The 16,170-nt window shown below is 50.8% G+C and overlaps 1 protein-coding gene and 1 long non-coding RNA gene across 3 annotated transcripts in view; both read left to right on the top strand.

The window, feature by feature from the left end:
* The window catches only part of LIFR (LIF receptor subunit alpha), a 106,888-nt gene that overhangs the window by 47,171 nt on the left and 43,547 nt on the right, over nucleotides 1–16,170 (top strand). For both annotated transcript variants that reach the window (XM_079793416.1, XM_079793417.1), the window contains exons 2-4: nucleotides 9,329–9,489; nucleotides 11,490–11,604; nucleotides 15,477–15,616. In XM_079793416.1, the coding sequence (XP_079649542.1) occupies nucleotides 9,329–9,489; nucleotides 11,490–11,604; nucleotides 15,477–15,616 (416 nt within the window). The remainder of the gene's footprint in view (nucleotides 1–9,328; nucleotides 9,490–11,489; nucleotides 11,605–15,476; nucleotides 15,617–16,170) is intronic.
* LOC307112639 lies at nucleotides 14,280–15,470 on the top strand. The gene is made up of 4 exons (XR_013814731.1): nucleotides 14,280–14,317; nucleotides 14,414–14,433; nucleotides 14,494–14,534; nucleotides 14,620–15,470. It is a non-coding gene; the product is annotated as an uncharacterized lncRNA (long non-coding RNA).

Consider the following 16,170-nt stretch of genomic DNA (forward strand, 5'->3'; position numbering starts at 1 on the left):
CAGATGGTGGAGTCCAGGTCTGAGTTTGAGTTTGTCCCGCCTACAGTCTGGTGCAGCCTTCTGGCGTTTAGCCTGGAGTTTGAACCGAGGAAGAGGGTTAAAAATAAAGGCGAGATTTAAAGCCGGGCCAGTCATTGTGGAAGATGGATTGGCGAGGCCCTTGCCGGCAGCCGTGGGATGGATAAGTCGTGATTTGGATGCCCTGAGCCAGAGCCCTGGAAGTGGAGATAGAGGTAGAGGGGAGGGGAATGAATCCAGGCCTGTTTTGGGGGTTAAATCTGGTGAGTTAGGTGGAAGGGGTGAGGAAGGAGGAGGAATCAAGGGTGACGCTTGCTTGGTGCCACGAAGGGACCGGGGCGCACGAGAGCCTCTTGGCACGGGAAAGTGAGTTTCATTTCGTGCACGTGGAGTTTTTGAGCCATCTCTGAAACATCCAAGGGACATGTGGTATCAAAACATTGTCATTCCCGAAGGACCGCATCTGCGTGGATTGGTGTGGATAGGCAAGAAATTGCCCACTAGACGGTTCATCCGGAACCGGAAGGAGGCCAGTGCAGGGCACACGGGTTTGGAAGTCATTACTCAGGAGTGATGCTTAAAGCCCCGAGAACAGATGATGCTGTGCAGTGCGGGACGGTGGGGTGGAGGGGCAGTGGGCCAGGGAGTGGCATCCTGGGGCCCTCTCCGGTCGGTGCGGGGAGGAGTGGGTTGTTTAACGAACGGTGTTGGGATAAGCGGTAACCATTTGGTAGGGATGAGTCCCTGACTCACACTGTTCACCAAAATTAGTTTCATATGGATTACAGCTTACCATAGTAAAAGCCTTAGTGTACTTGAAGACAGTATAGGTGACAATTGACATAATCTTGGCAGGAGAGGGGAATTTTGTTCAGAACCCATAAGGGACAAAATTGAGAAATCTGACTTCATGAAAGTCAAACAGACGCCTCATTGGAAACTGAGAAAGCAAACCGGGAACTAGATTTACAGTGTGTATAACCGTTAATGTGCATCTTGGGATATTTCTTTCTTACCAGGCAGTGAGGAAGAGATTAATACCTAACGAGGAAAAAAACAGGCAAAAGATAGAATAAGCAGTTTATAACTAAAACATTGCAAATTACCAGTAACCATCCGAAAAGGGCATTTTGACCACACAATCCAGGAAATGCACTTATAGCCAAACAGTTGGAAAAGATTAACGTTTAAGAAAAAAGATATCCCTGCCCAGCCTGTGTGGCTCAGTGGGTGAGCGTCCACCCAGAAACCAAGAGGTCATGGTTCGATTCCCGGTCAGGGCACCTGTCCAGCTTGCGGGCTGGATCCCCTGTAGGGGGTGTGCAGGAAGCAGCCAATCGATGTTCCTCTCTCATCATTGATGTTTCTCTCTTTCTCTCCCTTCCTCTCTCTCTCTAAAAATCAATAAAAACATATATTTTTTAAAAAGATATTCCTTGGTCTCGGTGAGATTGTGAGGAAGCAGGTGCTGGGGGGCGGAGCTGCTCCTGATTCTCTCTGAAGGTCAGCTTTGACCATGCTTTCTGCATTTTAAAGATCGTTTGGGTGTTTTTGAATGAGAAGGAGTGTTCTTTAGGTTGTCCCTTTACTGTAATAAGAGAGCCTTTCATCGTTGTGATGGAGGGACAAACAAGGTCATTTGTGTGCCGGGCATTTATTCACGTCGATGGGACGCTCCTGCCTGCCGGTCACTTTCTCCAGTGTGATGGGTAGAGCTCCCGGTGGCCCCTGAGGGTGGGACGGAGGGAGTGTGGGGGACATCCCCAGGGGAGGTCCTTAGATGCCCTGGTTTGAGGGGGAGCCCCAAGACCAGCGGCAGTGTGAGCCTTAGGGGAGCTGCAGTGTTGGCCCTCTGTGGTGTGGAGGGCGGGGGTGGTGGCCACGGGAGGGCCTTGTCTGCCGGGCCGAGCAGGAGCTTGGGGTGCGGAGCAGGGGGAGCCTGGGGTGCGCTGCAGGGATGCGCTCCTGTGTCTTCATGTGTGAGGCTGACCGTGAGCAGGCTCTCAGACTGACAGGGAAGCCCCCCTGGGGTGGAGACTGCCGGAACTGGGTGAGGATCCTGAGAAACACCAGTCTGGATGGCAGGGTAAAGCGTTCCCGGGAAACGCAGAACACTGTAACGACGACAGGAACGTTCTATTTCGATTGCAGACCAAGACGTAACCGCGGTCCTTTTGGCAGAGTCCACTAAGACGTGTTCTTTCCACAAAGCGGGAGTTGGGTTTCAGTTACCCTCCTGCACGGAGGGCCCGCTGAAGCGTCGCCATGGAAACCGAGAGCCGCCCCGCTGTCCGGCTCGGACGCCCACACTTCCTGGGTTCCCAGGCCCTCAGTGTCTCCTTAGCGTTTTCATGGTGCCCCCGGGTCAAAAGGAATACCTAGCAGGTCCTTTTATGAAGTAGTTGGGCCCAAACAGCTTACTAAGTATGTATAGCCTGACACAGTAATAGCAGCTTAAAAAAAATAATGCATATCCACTTAAGGGGGAAATATTTTTATTTCATTCGTAAACAGCCACATGTATGAACCTGTTAGGGACTGCATAGCCTCCCAGACTTTGGCTCCAGACTGGACACCTCCACCCTCATTTCCATTTCTTTCTCTTTTTTATTTTTTTATGTATTGATTTTAGAGAGGGGGAGGGGGGTTGTGAGAGGGAGAGAGAGAGATTTGTCGTTCCACTTATTTATGCATTCATTGGTTGGTTCTTAGAAGTGCCCTGACCAGGGATTGAACCCGCAACCTTGGTGTAATGGGCTGACCCTCTAACCATCCGAGCTCCCTGGCCTGGGCTCATTCCCACTTCTGCGCTGAGTTCTGGATGGTACTTGTGTTTTATCACAGCGACTCTCCCTTCACAACGATGTGCCTCACAGAAAGGCCTGCAGCATGGCCTCGGGTGCAAACAGCCGTCTTGAGCTGAAGGTTTCCACAGCGTTGAACAGATGTCACTTTCTTTGCTTTGAAAATTTAAAAATATACCGTAACATCCAGTTCATGTGCTTCTGTGCCGGGGGCTCCTCGGCGCAGGGTCCAGGAACCACAGCCCCGACTTGTGCTCTGAGTGTCAGCAGGACATGGGTCAGCTGAAGCCCAACCATCCAAAGCCTAGGGCAGGGGTCCTCAAACTGTTTAAACAGGGGGCCAGTTCACTGTCCCTCAGACCGTTGGAGGGCCGGAATATAGTTTAAAAAAAACTATGAACAAATTCCTATGCACACTGCACATATCTTATTTTGAAGTAAAGAAACAAAACGGCAAAAACACCCGCATGTGGCCCGCGGGCCGTAGTTTGAGGACGTCTGGCCTAGAGCGTGGACGTGTATTCATTTGTGTCTTGCTGTTCACTCATCCAGGTGCCGGCTTAGCATTTGCAGTGTCTGCTCAGTGCCAGGGGCTGGGGCTGGGACCCTGGGGGCTGACGGTGAGCAGTGAACTCCGCCCAGGGAGCTGCAGGCTGTGGGAGGAATGACAAAAGCGGGAAGTGCTGCCTTCGGGCAGGGCCAGCCCGCTGCGGGCAGGGAGCCGGGCAGGACATGGTTTTGACTTTGCAGGCCTTGCAGCCTTTGTCTCCACTCGGCCCTAACGCTGCCGTGGGAAGGAGCCAGGGGCCTCGCACAAGCCACGGGTGTGATGTGTCCTAGTGCAACTATTTCCAGAGGCGCAGGTGGGTGGGCCTGGCTCTTGGCCCGTTTGTGGAGCCCCTGCAGTGGGGTGTAAAGTGTGGAGGCAGAGGACGGGGCAGCTGGCCTCCCGGGGAAGGCCGAACGCCTGGCACAGGTGTGGTGAGCTCCCCCACCTCCTACCTGGGGGTTCCCAGGTGAACTGAGGACGGTGGCAGAAAGGAGTGGAGCGGGAATTCTCATCAGAAGGCAAACTCTGTGTGAATACGGACTCAGGAAGGGATACCGCAGCTTGGGGATAGTGTCAGTTTTAATGTGACCTGGGATGAGATTGGGCGTGTGGAAGGGAGACACAGGGCTACTTCTCAGGGTGAAAACTCCAGTGTCATGGATCATTTCTCGTTTATTTTTTTGGTTAATCCTCCTCACCCGAGGATATTTTTCCATTGATTTTTAGAGAGCGTGGGGGGTGGCGGGGAGGGAGCAGGGAGAGACAGAGAGAGAAACATCGATGTGAGGTAGACACATCAATTGGTTGCCCCCTGCACACATCCCAACCAGGGCTAGGAATCGAGCCTGCAACCGAGGTATGTGCCCTTGACTGGAATTGAACCCACGACCCTTCAGTCTGCGGGCCGACGCTCTATTCACTGAGCCACATCAGCTCGGGCTCATTTCTCATTTTTGTTTTCTGCCTCATTTTGGGGGTGAATCACATCCTGTGGTAGCCTTGCCAGAGAATGGGTTCCTGGCCGGTGGCCGCCCCCTTCAGAGACTCGGCGGGCAGCTGGGTTTGCACCTGCCTGTGCAGTTCGGTGCCTGCCCTGCTCTCGAGGCCAGGCGTCCTCAAACTGCGGCCCGCGGGCCACATGCGGGTGTTTTTGCCGTTCTGTTTTTTTACTTCAAAATAAGATATGTGCAGTGTGCATAGGAATTTGTTCATAGTTTTTTTTAAACTGTAGTCCGGCCCTCCAACGGTCTGAGGGACAGTGAACTGGCCCCCTGTTTAAAAAGTTTGAGGACCCCTGCTCTAGGCATTTGCATTGTTAGTCTGCTGATGCAGCACGGGACGGCTATCCTAGTTTTGAAGATTAGCTCCTGGAATTCTATAAAAATGCGCCCTCCTCTATGAGTAAGGCCCGGGTGGGGAGAAAAGCAAATGCTGTCGGTGTCGTGACCAGAGGGAGCAGAGACACGTTTCACGGGTCCTTTCCTGGAAATACACCCGAAGGCTCTGTTCACGTGTTGATCAGCCTCAGAGAAGTCCACTTGAAAGTTTTGCCCAGTAGAGAAATGAGGTCTATTACCAACATAGTATTGCATCACCTAAATCAGCAGTCACCAACCCTTCGGACCTCACGGACCAGCAGGGGTCCGCAGACCACCGGTTGGCGACCGCTGGCCTAAATGACTTGCTCAGAATGTTTGTTCTCCGTCGGTGGGATGACAAAGGAAAGTGGTCATCGTCATCCTGCCCATTTCCAGTTACGCCGGCCTTGGCGACCTGCCTTTGATGCTTCTGTTCCCGAGCCCCCACCCTGATGCGCACTGACCTCCTGGGGCGGCCTGGGCAGTCGCACTTGCTGGCGCGGGCCTGTGCCAGGAGTGTGCCCGCTGGTGTGGCCCAGCAGGCATGCAGGGCTGCAGCCCCCCTCTGGAAGTTTCCCTGTGGCCGGAGTAGAGCGGCCTCTGTGCCCTGCCTGAGGCCGAGGCGGGAGGTTAAGTGATTTGCCCTCAGTCTCCCCGCTCCTTAGTGATGGAGCTGGGTGACACCTGAGTCCCCAGCGCCTGGCTTGGGCGGGCCTCCGTGCCTCCACCCCCTGCCCTGGCCACTTCGTGGGACACCCCCTTTTTTTTTTTCTAGGATGACTGGGAACTTGTAGTGAGGGGCTGTCTCACTTCAGGGTCATGCTTAGCCAGCCAGTGAATCTGGTGTGTGGTTATTTTCGTCTCCTTCATTCGGTTACTCCCATACAGACGATGTAATTCCATTACATTGGCAACTTGCGTTTTAGACGTTCCGTGAGTACATTTTCATTCTGGTAAGCCATTTTGATGACACTGGGCTTGACTGGAAAGTGGTTCATCCTGAGAATCGTTGAACACTGTCCCCACGTGTGGTCGGCCTCGTGTACGTTCGGGTTCTGGTTGTTTACGCAGTTTGGGACCCGTCCTTGGTTTTGGTCAGCACTCAGCAGCAGCCACGCAGGGCCTTGCCATTTCCTTCCGTTAAGGAGAGTGTTTTCTGGATTCTCCTGTCAGGCTCTGGATTCTCCTGTCAGGCTCTGGATTCTCCTGTCAGGCTCTGAGTTCTCTCAGGCTCTGGATTCTCCTGTCAGGCTCTGGATTCTCCTGTCAGACTCTGGATTCTCCTATCAGGCTCTGGATTCTCCTGTCAGGCTCTGGATTCTCCTGTCAGGCTCTGAGTTCCATCAGGCTCTGGATTCTCCTGTCAGGCTCTGGATTCTCCTGTCAGGCTCTGGATTCTCCTGTCAGGCTCTGAGTTCTCTCAGGCTCTGGATTCTCCTGTCAGGCTCTGAGTTCTCTCAGGCTCTGGATTCTCCTGTCAGGCTCTGGATTCTCCTGTCAGGCTCTGAGTTCTCTCAGGCTCTGGATTCTCCTGTCAGGCTCTGAGTTCTCTCAGGCTCTGGATTCTCCTGTCAGGCTCTGGATTCTCCTGTCAGGCTCTGGATTCTCCTGTCAGGCTCTGGATTCTCCTGTCAGGCTCTGAGTTCTCTCAGGCTCTGGATTCTCCTGTCAGGCTCTGGATTCTCCTGTCAGGCTCTGAGTTCTCTCAGGCTCTGGATTCTCCTGTCAGGCTCTGAGTTCCATCAGGCTCTGGATTCTCCTGTCAGGCTCTGGATTCTCCTGTCAGGCTCTGGATTCTCCTGTCAGGCTCTGAGTTCTCTCAGGCTCTGGATTCTCCTGTCAGGCTCTGGATTCTCCTGTCAGGCTCTGGATTCTCCTGTCAGGCTCTGAGTTCTCTCAGGCTCTGGATTCCCCTGTCAGGCTCTGAGTTCTCTCAGGCTCTGGATTCTCCTGTCAGACTCTGGATTCTCCTATCAGACTCTGAGTTCTCTCAGGCTCTGGATTCTCCTGTCAGGCTCTGGATTCTCCTGTCAGGCTCTGGATTCTCCTGTCAGGCTCTGAGTTCTCTCAGGCTCTGGATTCCCCTGTCAGGCTCTGAGTTCTCTCAGGCTCTGGATTCTCCTGTCAGACTCTGGATTCTCCTATCAGGCTCTCAGTTCTATTAGGCTCTGGAGTCCCCTATCAGACTCTGGATTCTCCTGTCAGGCTCTCAGTTCTATTAGGCTCTGGATTCCCCTGTCAGACTCTGGATTCTCCTGTCAGACTCTGGATTCTCCTATCAGACTCTGAGTTCTATTAGGCTCTGGATTCCCCTGTCAGACTCTGGATTCTCCTGTCAGGCTCTGGATTCTCCTGTCAGGCTCTGGATTCTCCTGTCAGACTCTGGATTCTCCTATCAGACTCTGGATTCTCCTATCAGACTCTGGATTCTCCTATCAGGCTCTCAGTTCTATTAGGCTCTGGAGTCCCCTATCAGACTCTGGATTCTCCTGTCAGGCTCTCAGTTCTATTAGGCTCTGGATTCCCCTGTCAGACTCTGGATTCTCCTGTCAGACTCTGGATTCTCCTATCAGACTCTGAGTTCTATTAGGCTCTGGATTCCCCTGTCAGACTCTGGATTCTCCTGTCAGGCTCTGAGTTCTATCAGGCTCTGGATTCTCCTGTCAGGCTCTGGATTCTCCTGTCAGGCTCTGGATTCTCCTGTCAGGCTCTGGAGTCCCCTATCAGACTCTGGATTCTCCTATCAGGCTCTGGATTCTCCTGTCAGACTCTGGATTCTCCTATCAGACTCTGGATTCTCCTATCAGACTCTGGATTCTCCTATCAGGCTCTCAGTTCTATTAGGCTCTGGATTCCCCTGTCAGACTCTGGATTCTCCTGTCAGGCTCTGGTGATTTAGATGTGGGATTTCCTTTCCTTTATCAAGTCCCTGTATCTATCTCCTGTGACATGTTCTATTTTTGTCTTTTGTTTCCCCTGAAAGATTGCTCAATGTTTTTATCTGTCTTTGAAAAAATTTTAATATTAAGCAATGTCTTCAACTTGTAAGAGCTATTTTTATTTCTGATTATTCCTTTTTCATGGCATCCTCTTTTTTTTTTTTTTTTTTTTTTACTTTCTAAAGTCTCCCTGTGCGGAAGACAGTTTATTCTTTACATTTCTTTTTTATTGAACTTACCGGAGTGACATTGGTTTGCAAAACCACACAGGTTTCAAATGGACAACTCAGTAAAACATCAGCTGCACAGCGCATTGTGCACCCGTCGCCCCAAGCCAAGGCTCTTGGTGTGTTTTTTGTTAATCCTCACCTGAGGATATTTTCCCATTGATTTTTAGAGCGAGTGGAAAGAAGAGGGTGAGACTGAGAGAAAGAAACATTGATGTGAGAGAGAGACATCGAGTGGCTGCCTCTGGGACGCACCCAGACCAGGGCCAGGGATTGAGCCTGCCGCCGAGGTCCATGCCCTTGTCCGGAATCAAACCCGGGGCCCTTCAGTCCGTGGGCCAGCACTCCGTCACCGAGTCACACAGGCTGGGGCCAGTCTCTTGTCTACATGGCTGGGCCCTGTTTGCTGTGAGAATACTATTTAGAGGTGGCTGTCTGTTGTATTTTTCCTTTTATTTTTTCCACGTTCTCCCCATTTTCTCTGGGGGTGATTTTTATTTTCCTTTTCATTGTTCAGTTTGTTTATCCTTAATTTCCCCTTAATGTCATCTGCTTTGCATATACAGGGCGGGGCGAAAGTAGGCGGTGTATAGTTGTGAGGAGGTGAAACAGTTTGTATTCTTGTATCGTTATTAATTAATTCTTACAGTGTTTATTTGTATTTGTCTTCTGTAAACCTGCCTTGCCCACCCCGGTATGTTTGTGATCCTCGGTGGTCTGTGCCAACGTAAAAATGAGGCGACATTGGGTCGAACGAGGAGTCTGATGAGGTCCTTGAGGGCAGGGACTTTGTCCAGTTTGGTGTTGTGCCCGGTGCCTGGAGGAGGGCCTGGCCCTTGGGCTGCTGCCTGGCCCTCCCGGCTGCCCACCAGGTCAGTCACCATTTCAAATGCCATGTGCTGTGTGTTATTATCAGTATTTTTATCACATCTGCAAACCCCCTATCTTACTTTTCCCATTGTTTTTACTCTTTAAACTATTTAAATGTATATGAAATAGAAACCTTATACCACAGTGTCAAAGGAAAACTGATAGTACTTGTCATAAACGAGTGACTGTAAAGGTGAATGTAAACGAATTAATTTGAAATGTCATTCCATGGACCCCTTAAAATTGTCTGTCTGAGCTTCAGTTTCATGCCTGCTGCTCTCTACCCTGGTAGCATTAGAGTGGAGAGCAGCGTGCTCTGCCGTCATCTTGAACTTGAAGCCCGTCGTTTGAAAAGTGACCCTCTAATGGATCTGCAGCGACAGCTGTGTCCGATCGCTAATGTCCCCTAAAGCCCCGTCGGCGGAGCCCAGCGTCCCCGGCGATTAGCGTGCCGGGTTTCAGGCGTGGTCCGGGTCCGTTTTCCGTGCCCGCGCGCACATGCCCGGCGCGAGGCCCGTGCGGGGCGGGGCTGAGCGCCTCTGACACTCTCCTCCTCGCCTAGGGCTGCCCACGCCGGACGGAGGATGGACGTGGCCTCGTGTTTAGGACGACCGACCCGGATGGCGGCCGGGGAAGGGAGGAGGATGACTTCAAATCTCCGGTGGTTCTTATCCACATTTATGCTTCTGTATTTAATGGATCAAGTAAGCAGCCAGAGAAAGGGTAAGTGCCTTAGCGTCACCGGGAACGAACCGACTGCCGTGCGGTCCGGTGTCTTCACTGAAACCTCTAGGGTTTGCTGGGTGGTTAAAATCCATCTCCTGGTCATCTTTTTTCTACAGACGTTTGGTTCCTTTTGAAAAGGCCCTTAAAGATAGATCCAAGCATTCTTTCCCCATTTTAAAAGCTCAGGTATAATTGACATTCCATAAAATGCACCCGTTTGGGATCCAGTTCTGTGAATTTTGACAAGTGCATACAGTTTCGTGCCCCCAGAGCAAGGTGCAGAACCGTCTCTCCAGAACATTCCCAGGCTCCTCTGGGCCAGCCGCTCCCATCCCACCTCCAAATCACATACTGTATTTCTCTTCAATACGTTACTTGTTGTCATTTTACTTAACTACATTAAGAATGTTTGTTTAGATGTCACCTAATTTATTTGTATAAAACATTATCCTTCTTCCCCTGGTTTTAGTTCTGATGTTATTTCCTTTTCCCCAAGATCATGATTAAATAACTTGAGTATAATCACTGATACTTTCTAATGTGAGCGCTTATAATGTTTTTGTTTTCTTTTATACCAACAGCTTTATGGTTTAGTGCTGTAGTAAATATCATGTCAGCTCTATGTGAAAACTAGAGAAAAAGGCTTTTTTCATAGACATTTATATAGAGCAGGGGTGTGTTTTTTTCGGCTGGTGTGCCGCAAGAATTTTTAAAACATGACTATTTAGTCAGGGGCACTGACCTCTTTTCCCTTAGATTGTCAGCTAAGAAAATGACAGCAGCCAACACACTAGTCATAAGGTGTGAATTAATTAAAATGATACCTACTTTTTTTTTTAATATATTTTATTGATTTTTTTCAGAGAGGAAGGGAGAGGGATAGAGAGCTAGAAACATCGATGAGAGAGAAACATCGATCAGCTGCCTCCTGCACACCCCCCACTGGGGATGTGCCCGCAACCAAGGTAACATGCCCTTGACCAGAATCGAACCCGGGACCTTTCAGTCCGCAGGCCAACGCTCTACCCACTGAGCCAAACCGGTTTCGGCGATACCTACTTTTTTGTCGTATTGGCGAAAAATATATTTTTTGGTGTGCTCCAGAATTTTAGTAGTTTATGTGTGCCGTGAGATGAAAAGGTTGAAAATGGCTGATGTAGGGAGTCTGAGATAGAATACCTCTTTTATACTTTCATTGCTTTTCCCTCTCCCTCCTCCCTCCCTTCCTTTTCCCCCCTCTCATCCTTTCTCTTTCCCTCCTTTTGTGCCCTCCTTTCTTCGCATTTTCCTCTTAGAATGGCATTTTCTCATTGCACAGTGCTGACATGTTCCATGACGTAATGTTACTTTATAGACGCAGTGAGTGCTGTTAGATTGTGATCTTCCGGATGGTTGCTTTGCCGTTGTTTAGGCCCACGTGAACTATATATTTTTCAGATCCTTGTGTGAGCTCATTACCGTGTAAATTTAATGTGCTGCATAAAAATCTGAAGGCTGGTTATGGGATTTCTAGGTAGGTGGCAGTCTGGTAGCCAGCCGTGAGGCAGGAGTGCCTGGGAGTGTCTAGAGCCCTGTTTGTGGGAAAGACATAGCTTTTACCTAGAGTTATTTTTCTCTTTTTTTTTTAGCACATGAGGCTCTTGGAGATAAAAATTCTCCTAGGCCCCCTCTGGGTCCCACCACAGAGTCCACACAGGCACTCCCTCTATTTATCTCCGTTGCCTGGAAGTGGAATTTTTGATGGAAGCCTACCCCCTGAGTGGTTAGCGGTTGGCCCACTTTCATCAGGTTACTCTGGAGCTTTTTAAAGCCAGAGCTACAAAAAGAAACGTAAAACCAGCCCCCTCCTGGGCCCGCAGGCTCATCTCCGCACCCAGAGCGTGGGCCCTCTGCAGACACATATGCTTGTACTTACTGAATACAGTTGAACTTGCTTTTTACATGCAGTTCCATCATTAAGCACCGTGTGTGTGTATGTGTGGTTTCTGCGTCTCCAGGCGCTCCTCGGGACGTGAAGTGTGTAACCAGCGATTTACAAGCCTGGGACTGTTCTTGGAGAGCGCCCTCGGGAGCAGGCCGCGGAGCTCTCTACGATGTTTGCATCAAAAACAGGTAACGGAAATGCTTTGATTCATGGACAGCCTCCGCCTAAAAGCAGAGGTTCTTTCTCTTCCATCTTGGAGCGTAACGATCTTGTTCTGTGCATTTTACGAAGGAAATTGGAAATCTGAGCTCCCTCTTTCCTACAAATGCTGACTCTTTCATCAGTCGGGATGGAAAGAAACCTCTCTCCGGGCCAGAACTTTGATCATATGAACAAGGAGTAGGTGGCTCACCCGGCCTGTGGTGGGTTCTGATCTCTCCGGGGAAGGTTGGCTGGTCTGTCCCAGGCCAGCGTCTGCCTATATCGGTGAGGCCAGTGGTTCCCCACATGGGGCACACGCTCCACAGGGGGGCAATGTGATTTTTAAAGGGGGCGATTAGAGTGATGAACAGTGAATTTTTTGCATTTGTTATGGTTTTAGGGGCCTCATATACAGTATATAAGTATATATTGTGACATATTTATGCATTTCAGGTCTTTATTATATGTTTTGAAACTTTTCTGTTTTTTCATATCACTTCATACTATTTTTTTTAAACAATTTCTGAGTGATTTCTTCCTCAGTACTTCAACCATCCTTCCGTTCTTTTATTTTTCTCTCCCCTGGATGCCATGTTCTTTGGAAGCTTGTTTAGACCAAGTTAATGGCCTTTTAGGCTTCCTCCACGTGAATAGGAGTTCACTTTTTGAATAATAAGAAGTATATGTCACTGGGGGCATCAGGCTTTTAGAGATGCTTAGGTGGGGCAGGGCCAAAACAAAGGTTGGGAACCACTGAGTTAAGCTGGTTTGGACTGTGCCTAACAGGAAACGTCAGTAACGGTGGCTTAGCAGCTGGGCCTTCGCACTCATGTAAAAGGTCTCGAGTGTGACTTCAGGGCTGACCAGCTGTTTGTGGCCACGAGGGCCCCAGGTTCCTCTGTCCCTGCTGCTCCGCAGTCCTCGGCATTGGTCACGTGGTTCAGGATGAAGCCTGAGGAGCGGCTGTCCGGTCTGCATTCCGGAAAGCGGGAGGAAGAGAGGATGCTCTTCCCTAAGGACACTTCTGAGAAGGGCCACACACACCTGCGCCGCGTCCCACGGGCAGAACCCGGGCAGATGGCTAAGCCGACTGGCACAGAGCTGGGCCATGCTTTCTCCCAGATACACAGCGGGTTCATGTTAATAAGGAAAAGGGGAAGTAACCCTTCTGTCACACCACCTGACCCTCTCAGGTAAGCTGGCGTGGGCGAGACGCTCCGAAGGCCGGGGTTGAGGCCTTTGGGCTGCCTGCAAGCCAGAACATGCTCCTCCCCCATCCCATCCCATGGGATTGTCTAAATCAGGGGTGGGGAACCATTTTCCGGACAAGGGCTATTTAGATATTTATAACACTGTTTGTGGGCCATGCAAAATTATCAAATTAAAAATTAGCATGCAATATTTGGTCAAACATTTAGCTAACTCACCCCTAATGCCTTGGCAGGGCCAGACCCAATGGTTTCCTGGGACTCGTATGGCCCTGGGGCAGGGTGTTCCCCACCCCTGGTCTCCGTGATTCCAGAGGATCCCATTGAGCAGCTCCAAGTCCCAGTTGGCTGATGGGCGGTCCTCCTGTGGATGGATGTAAATGTGTAATTAACTACAAGCACACTCAGGTTTTTTTCTCATTTGGTGGGCATGGATGGAGTGTTGTCCTAAGAACCGGGGTAATGTCTCAGTTTGGATGAGTTTGGTTGTGTTGCAGAAACAACCCTCAATTCTCATGCCTTTCCTCTCTGCTGCGGAAATAAAGGACGCTTTGCCGCTGTGTCCTGTGCTGTCTTGGGTCCGCCGGTATCTCTGCCGAGTCTCCCCCTCAGCCCAGGCCCAGGGGCTGTGGTGACCGGAAGCAGGGAGCACAGCTGGAGGGCTTCCCCCTGCCTCCCGGAAGTGGAAGTGATCATGTGACTTCTCTCAGCTTTCTCTGCAACTGAAGTCACGTCTGCAGGCCCCGCTTCAAGGGGTGGGGAGTGCAGTCCCACTGCGAGTGCAGAAGGGGAACCCTCAAAAGTGTGGTGGAGAGCCCCGCAGCCACAGGGAGAGGGAGTGGGCGCCCCCCCCCCCAGGGGTTCACAGTGGACAGACCTGACGTGATGCTGACGGGATGTGTGGGGCCAGCGAGCCCCGGCCGGAGGGTGGCGGCCCGCAGGAGGCGTGGCTGGGAGAGGGCAGACTGTCTTCTCGGCAGAAAAGGACAAAGGCCGCTCCGGGTGGGGAGAAGATGGGGCTCAGTGCGTGAACGGGTGACATCCCCGGATTCGGAGAATTCGGTGGTTTAGATGCTGGAGGGGCGAGTCCCTAGGGGGCACCCAGCCCGAGCCCAGAGGGTCAGTGCGGAGGGCTCACTAGGGGAGCCGGAGGCTGGGGCTCCTCCCAGCAGGGCCTCTCCGGACCCGTGGGGCAGGGAGCCCCTCTCACAGGTGCAGCTGGCATTGTTTGTGCTTTCTGTGGGAAATAGCTGGTATGGGGAGACAGAGTGGAAAAAACGCACTGGGATTAACTTTAACCTTTACAAGCTATATTTTGTGTTTTGTTTTTCTTTTCCGGTATGAATAAACATTTGTGGTATGAGAAAGCTATTGATAGCAATCTTACCTCATGACTGCTTAGCCAAGTTTTGTATCTGGTGGCAGGTAGCAGGATAGCAGGGTAGCAGGGTAGCGGGTAGCAGGGTAGCAGGGTAGGGTAACAAGGTAGCGGGTAGCAGGGTAGCAGGTAGTAGGGTAGCAGGGTAGGGTAGCAGGGTAGCAGGTAGTAGGGTAGGGTAGCAGGTAGGGTAACAGGGTAGGGTAGCAGGTAGCAGGGTAGGGTAGCAGGTAGCAGGTAACAGGGTAGCGGTTAGCAGGGTAGCAGGGTAGCGGGTAGCAGGGTAGCAGGTAGCAGGGTAGGGTAACAGGGTAGCAGGTAGCAGGGTAGGGTAGCAGGGTAGCGAGTAGCAGGGTAGGGTAGCAGGGTAGCAGTAACAGGGTAGCGGGTAGCAGGGTAGGGTAGCAGGGTAACAGGGTAGCGGGTAGCAGGGTAGCGGGTAGCAGGCGCTGAGTAACATGGCTTCACTCGGGTCTGTTGGTTTAGTCTCGGGCCCCTGCCCTGTGCAGCTGTGTGTTGCTGGCACCAAAGGAAGCCTCGCCATGAGCTGAGAGGAGGGAGCCCGCATTTGAAGCCCTCAGCCCTGAGTGAATGATGACCAGGCCCTGTTAGGTGCTGGGGTGCAGGCAGGGGTGTGGGAGCCCCCAGAGTCCCTTTGCTTGAGTTAAATTTTTTATGGGACGTTAGGAATGCGTATGAACGACGGTGAAAGAAAGGAAGCGTGTTTCGTAAAGATCCAAAGGGCCATGGAGCCCAAGGGAGGCAGTCGCTCTGTCCGAGAGGGCGTGGTGGGAAGGAGAAGCATTGTGAAGGCAGAGTTGCCCAGAAAGTTTGCTCAGTGAACCAGGAGCCAAGACAGAGGAGCAGACAAGTCTGGGGTGTGTTTTAGGGTGACCGTAGCCAGTGTCCTTTCTGAGGTCGGTGTCGGGTAGAAGAGAGGGGTGTTTAGGGAGGTGGTGTGTGCAGTGGGAGGTCAGGCTGGAGAGGGAACTTGGGCCGGGTTCGAAGAGCATGCTGCAGTCCTGGGTCCTGAAGAAATCATCCATGCTTCCTCAACTTTCCACTACAATCTGGTGATTTTCCTTCCACCCATGTCGATGCACTTACCGTTATACCCTCTCTTAGCATTCTTAAAATGCAGTGTAAGCTGTCGTGGTTTTGTGTACAAAAGAGCGTAAGATATGTTCCAGTGCCTTTTGTGTTAATCAGGTTTTAATGGAACGTGTTCTGTTAGTTTTATCTGCTGATTAAAATTTGATTTCTTATATTGCAGGACCCGTTCTTGTTATCAGTTGGGGAAAACAAGTACTAAAATCCCAACTCTTTCACCTGGGCATTATGAAATAACGATAAGCCCGCTACATGACTTTGGAAGTCCTGTAAGCAGATTCATACTGAATGAAAAAAATGTGTGTAAGTATTTGAAAAGAAAGTGAGTTTGGGAAATAACTCAGATAGCTTTCCCAGCTGTTACCTAAATATAAACTGCGTCCTATTCCACTGAATGGAGGGGAGGTGCCATAATTACCTTAAATGGTTGGTTGTTAACATTGAGAGTTTTATGTCCAGTTTTTCAATATTCTAACCAATGCTTTAATGAGCATCTTTTGCACACATGTGTTTCCGACTTGGTGTGGTGATTTCGATAGGCTGAGGGCCTAGACTTGGGAACGCCGCATTGAAGGAAATCCCACTTTTTATGGCTTTTCATATCCATGGCCAGTTGTTCTCCAAAAGTTCTGAATCTCTCTGTATTCCCCAAAACGTCGTCCTCTTAGAGAGTGCCTGTTCTCCCACCTCCTGGCCGGGACTGGGTATTGTCCTTCGTAGTTTTCCATTTCAGTCTGACGGCCCCCAGATTACAGCTCCGCTGTTTTTGCATTTCTGTGACGGTTATTATTTTTAATTATCAGTCATTTCTGTTTTTTTGAACGATTTCTATCCTTTGTAAATTTCCTCATGCTGAC

The sequence above is a fragment of the Cnephaeus nilssonii genome (assembly GCF_951640355.1).
Source record: "Cnephaeus nilssonii genome assembly, chromosome: 2".
NCBI lineage: Eukaryota > Metazoa > Chordata > Mammalia > Chiroptera > Vespertilionidae > Cnephaeus > Cnephaeus nilssonii.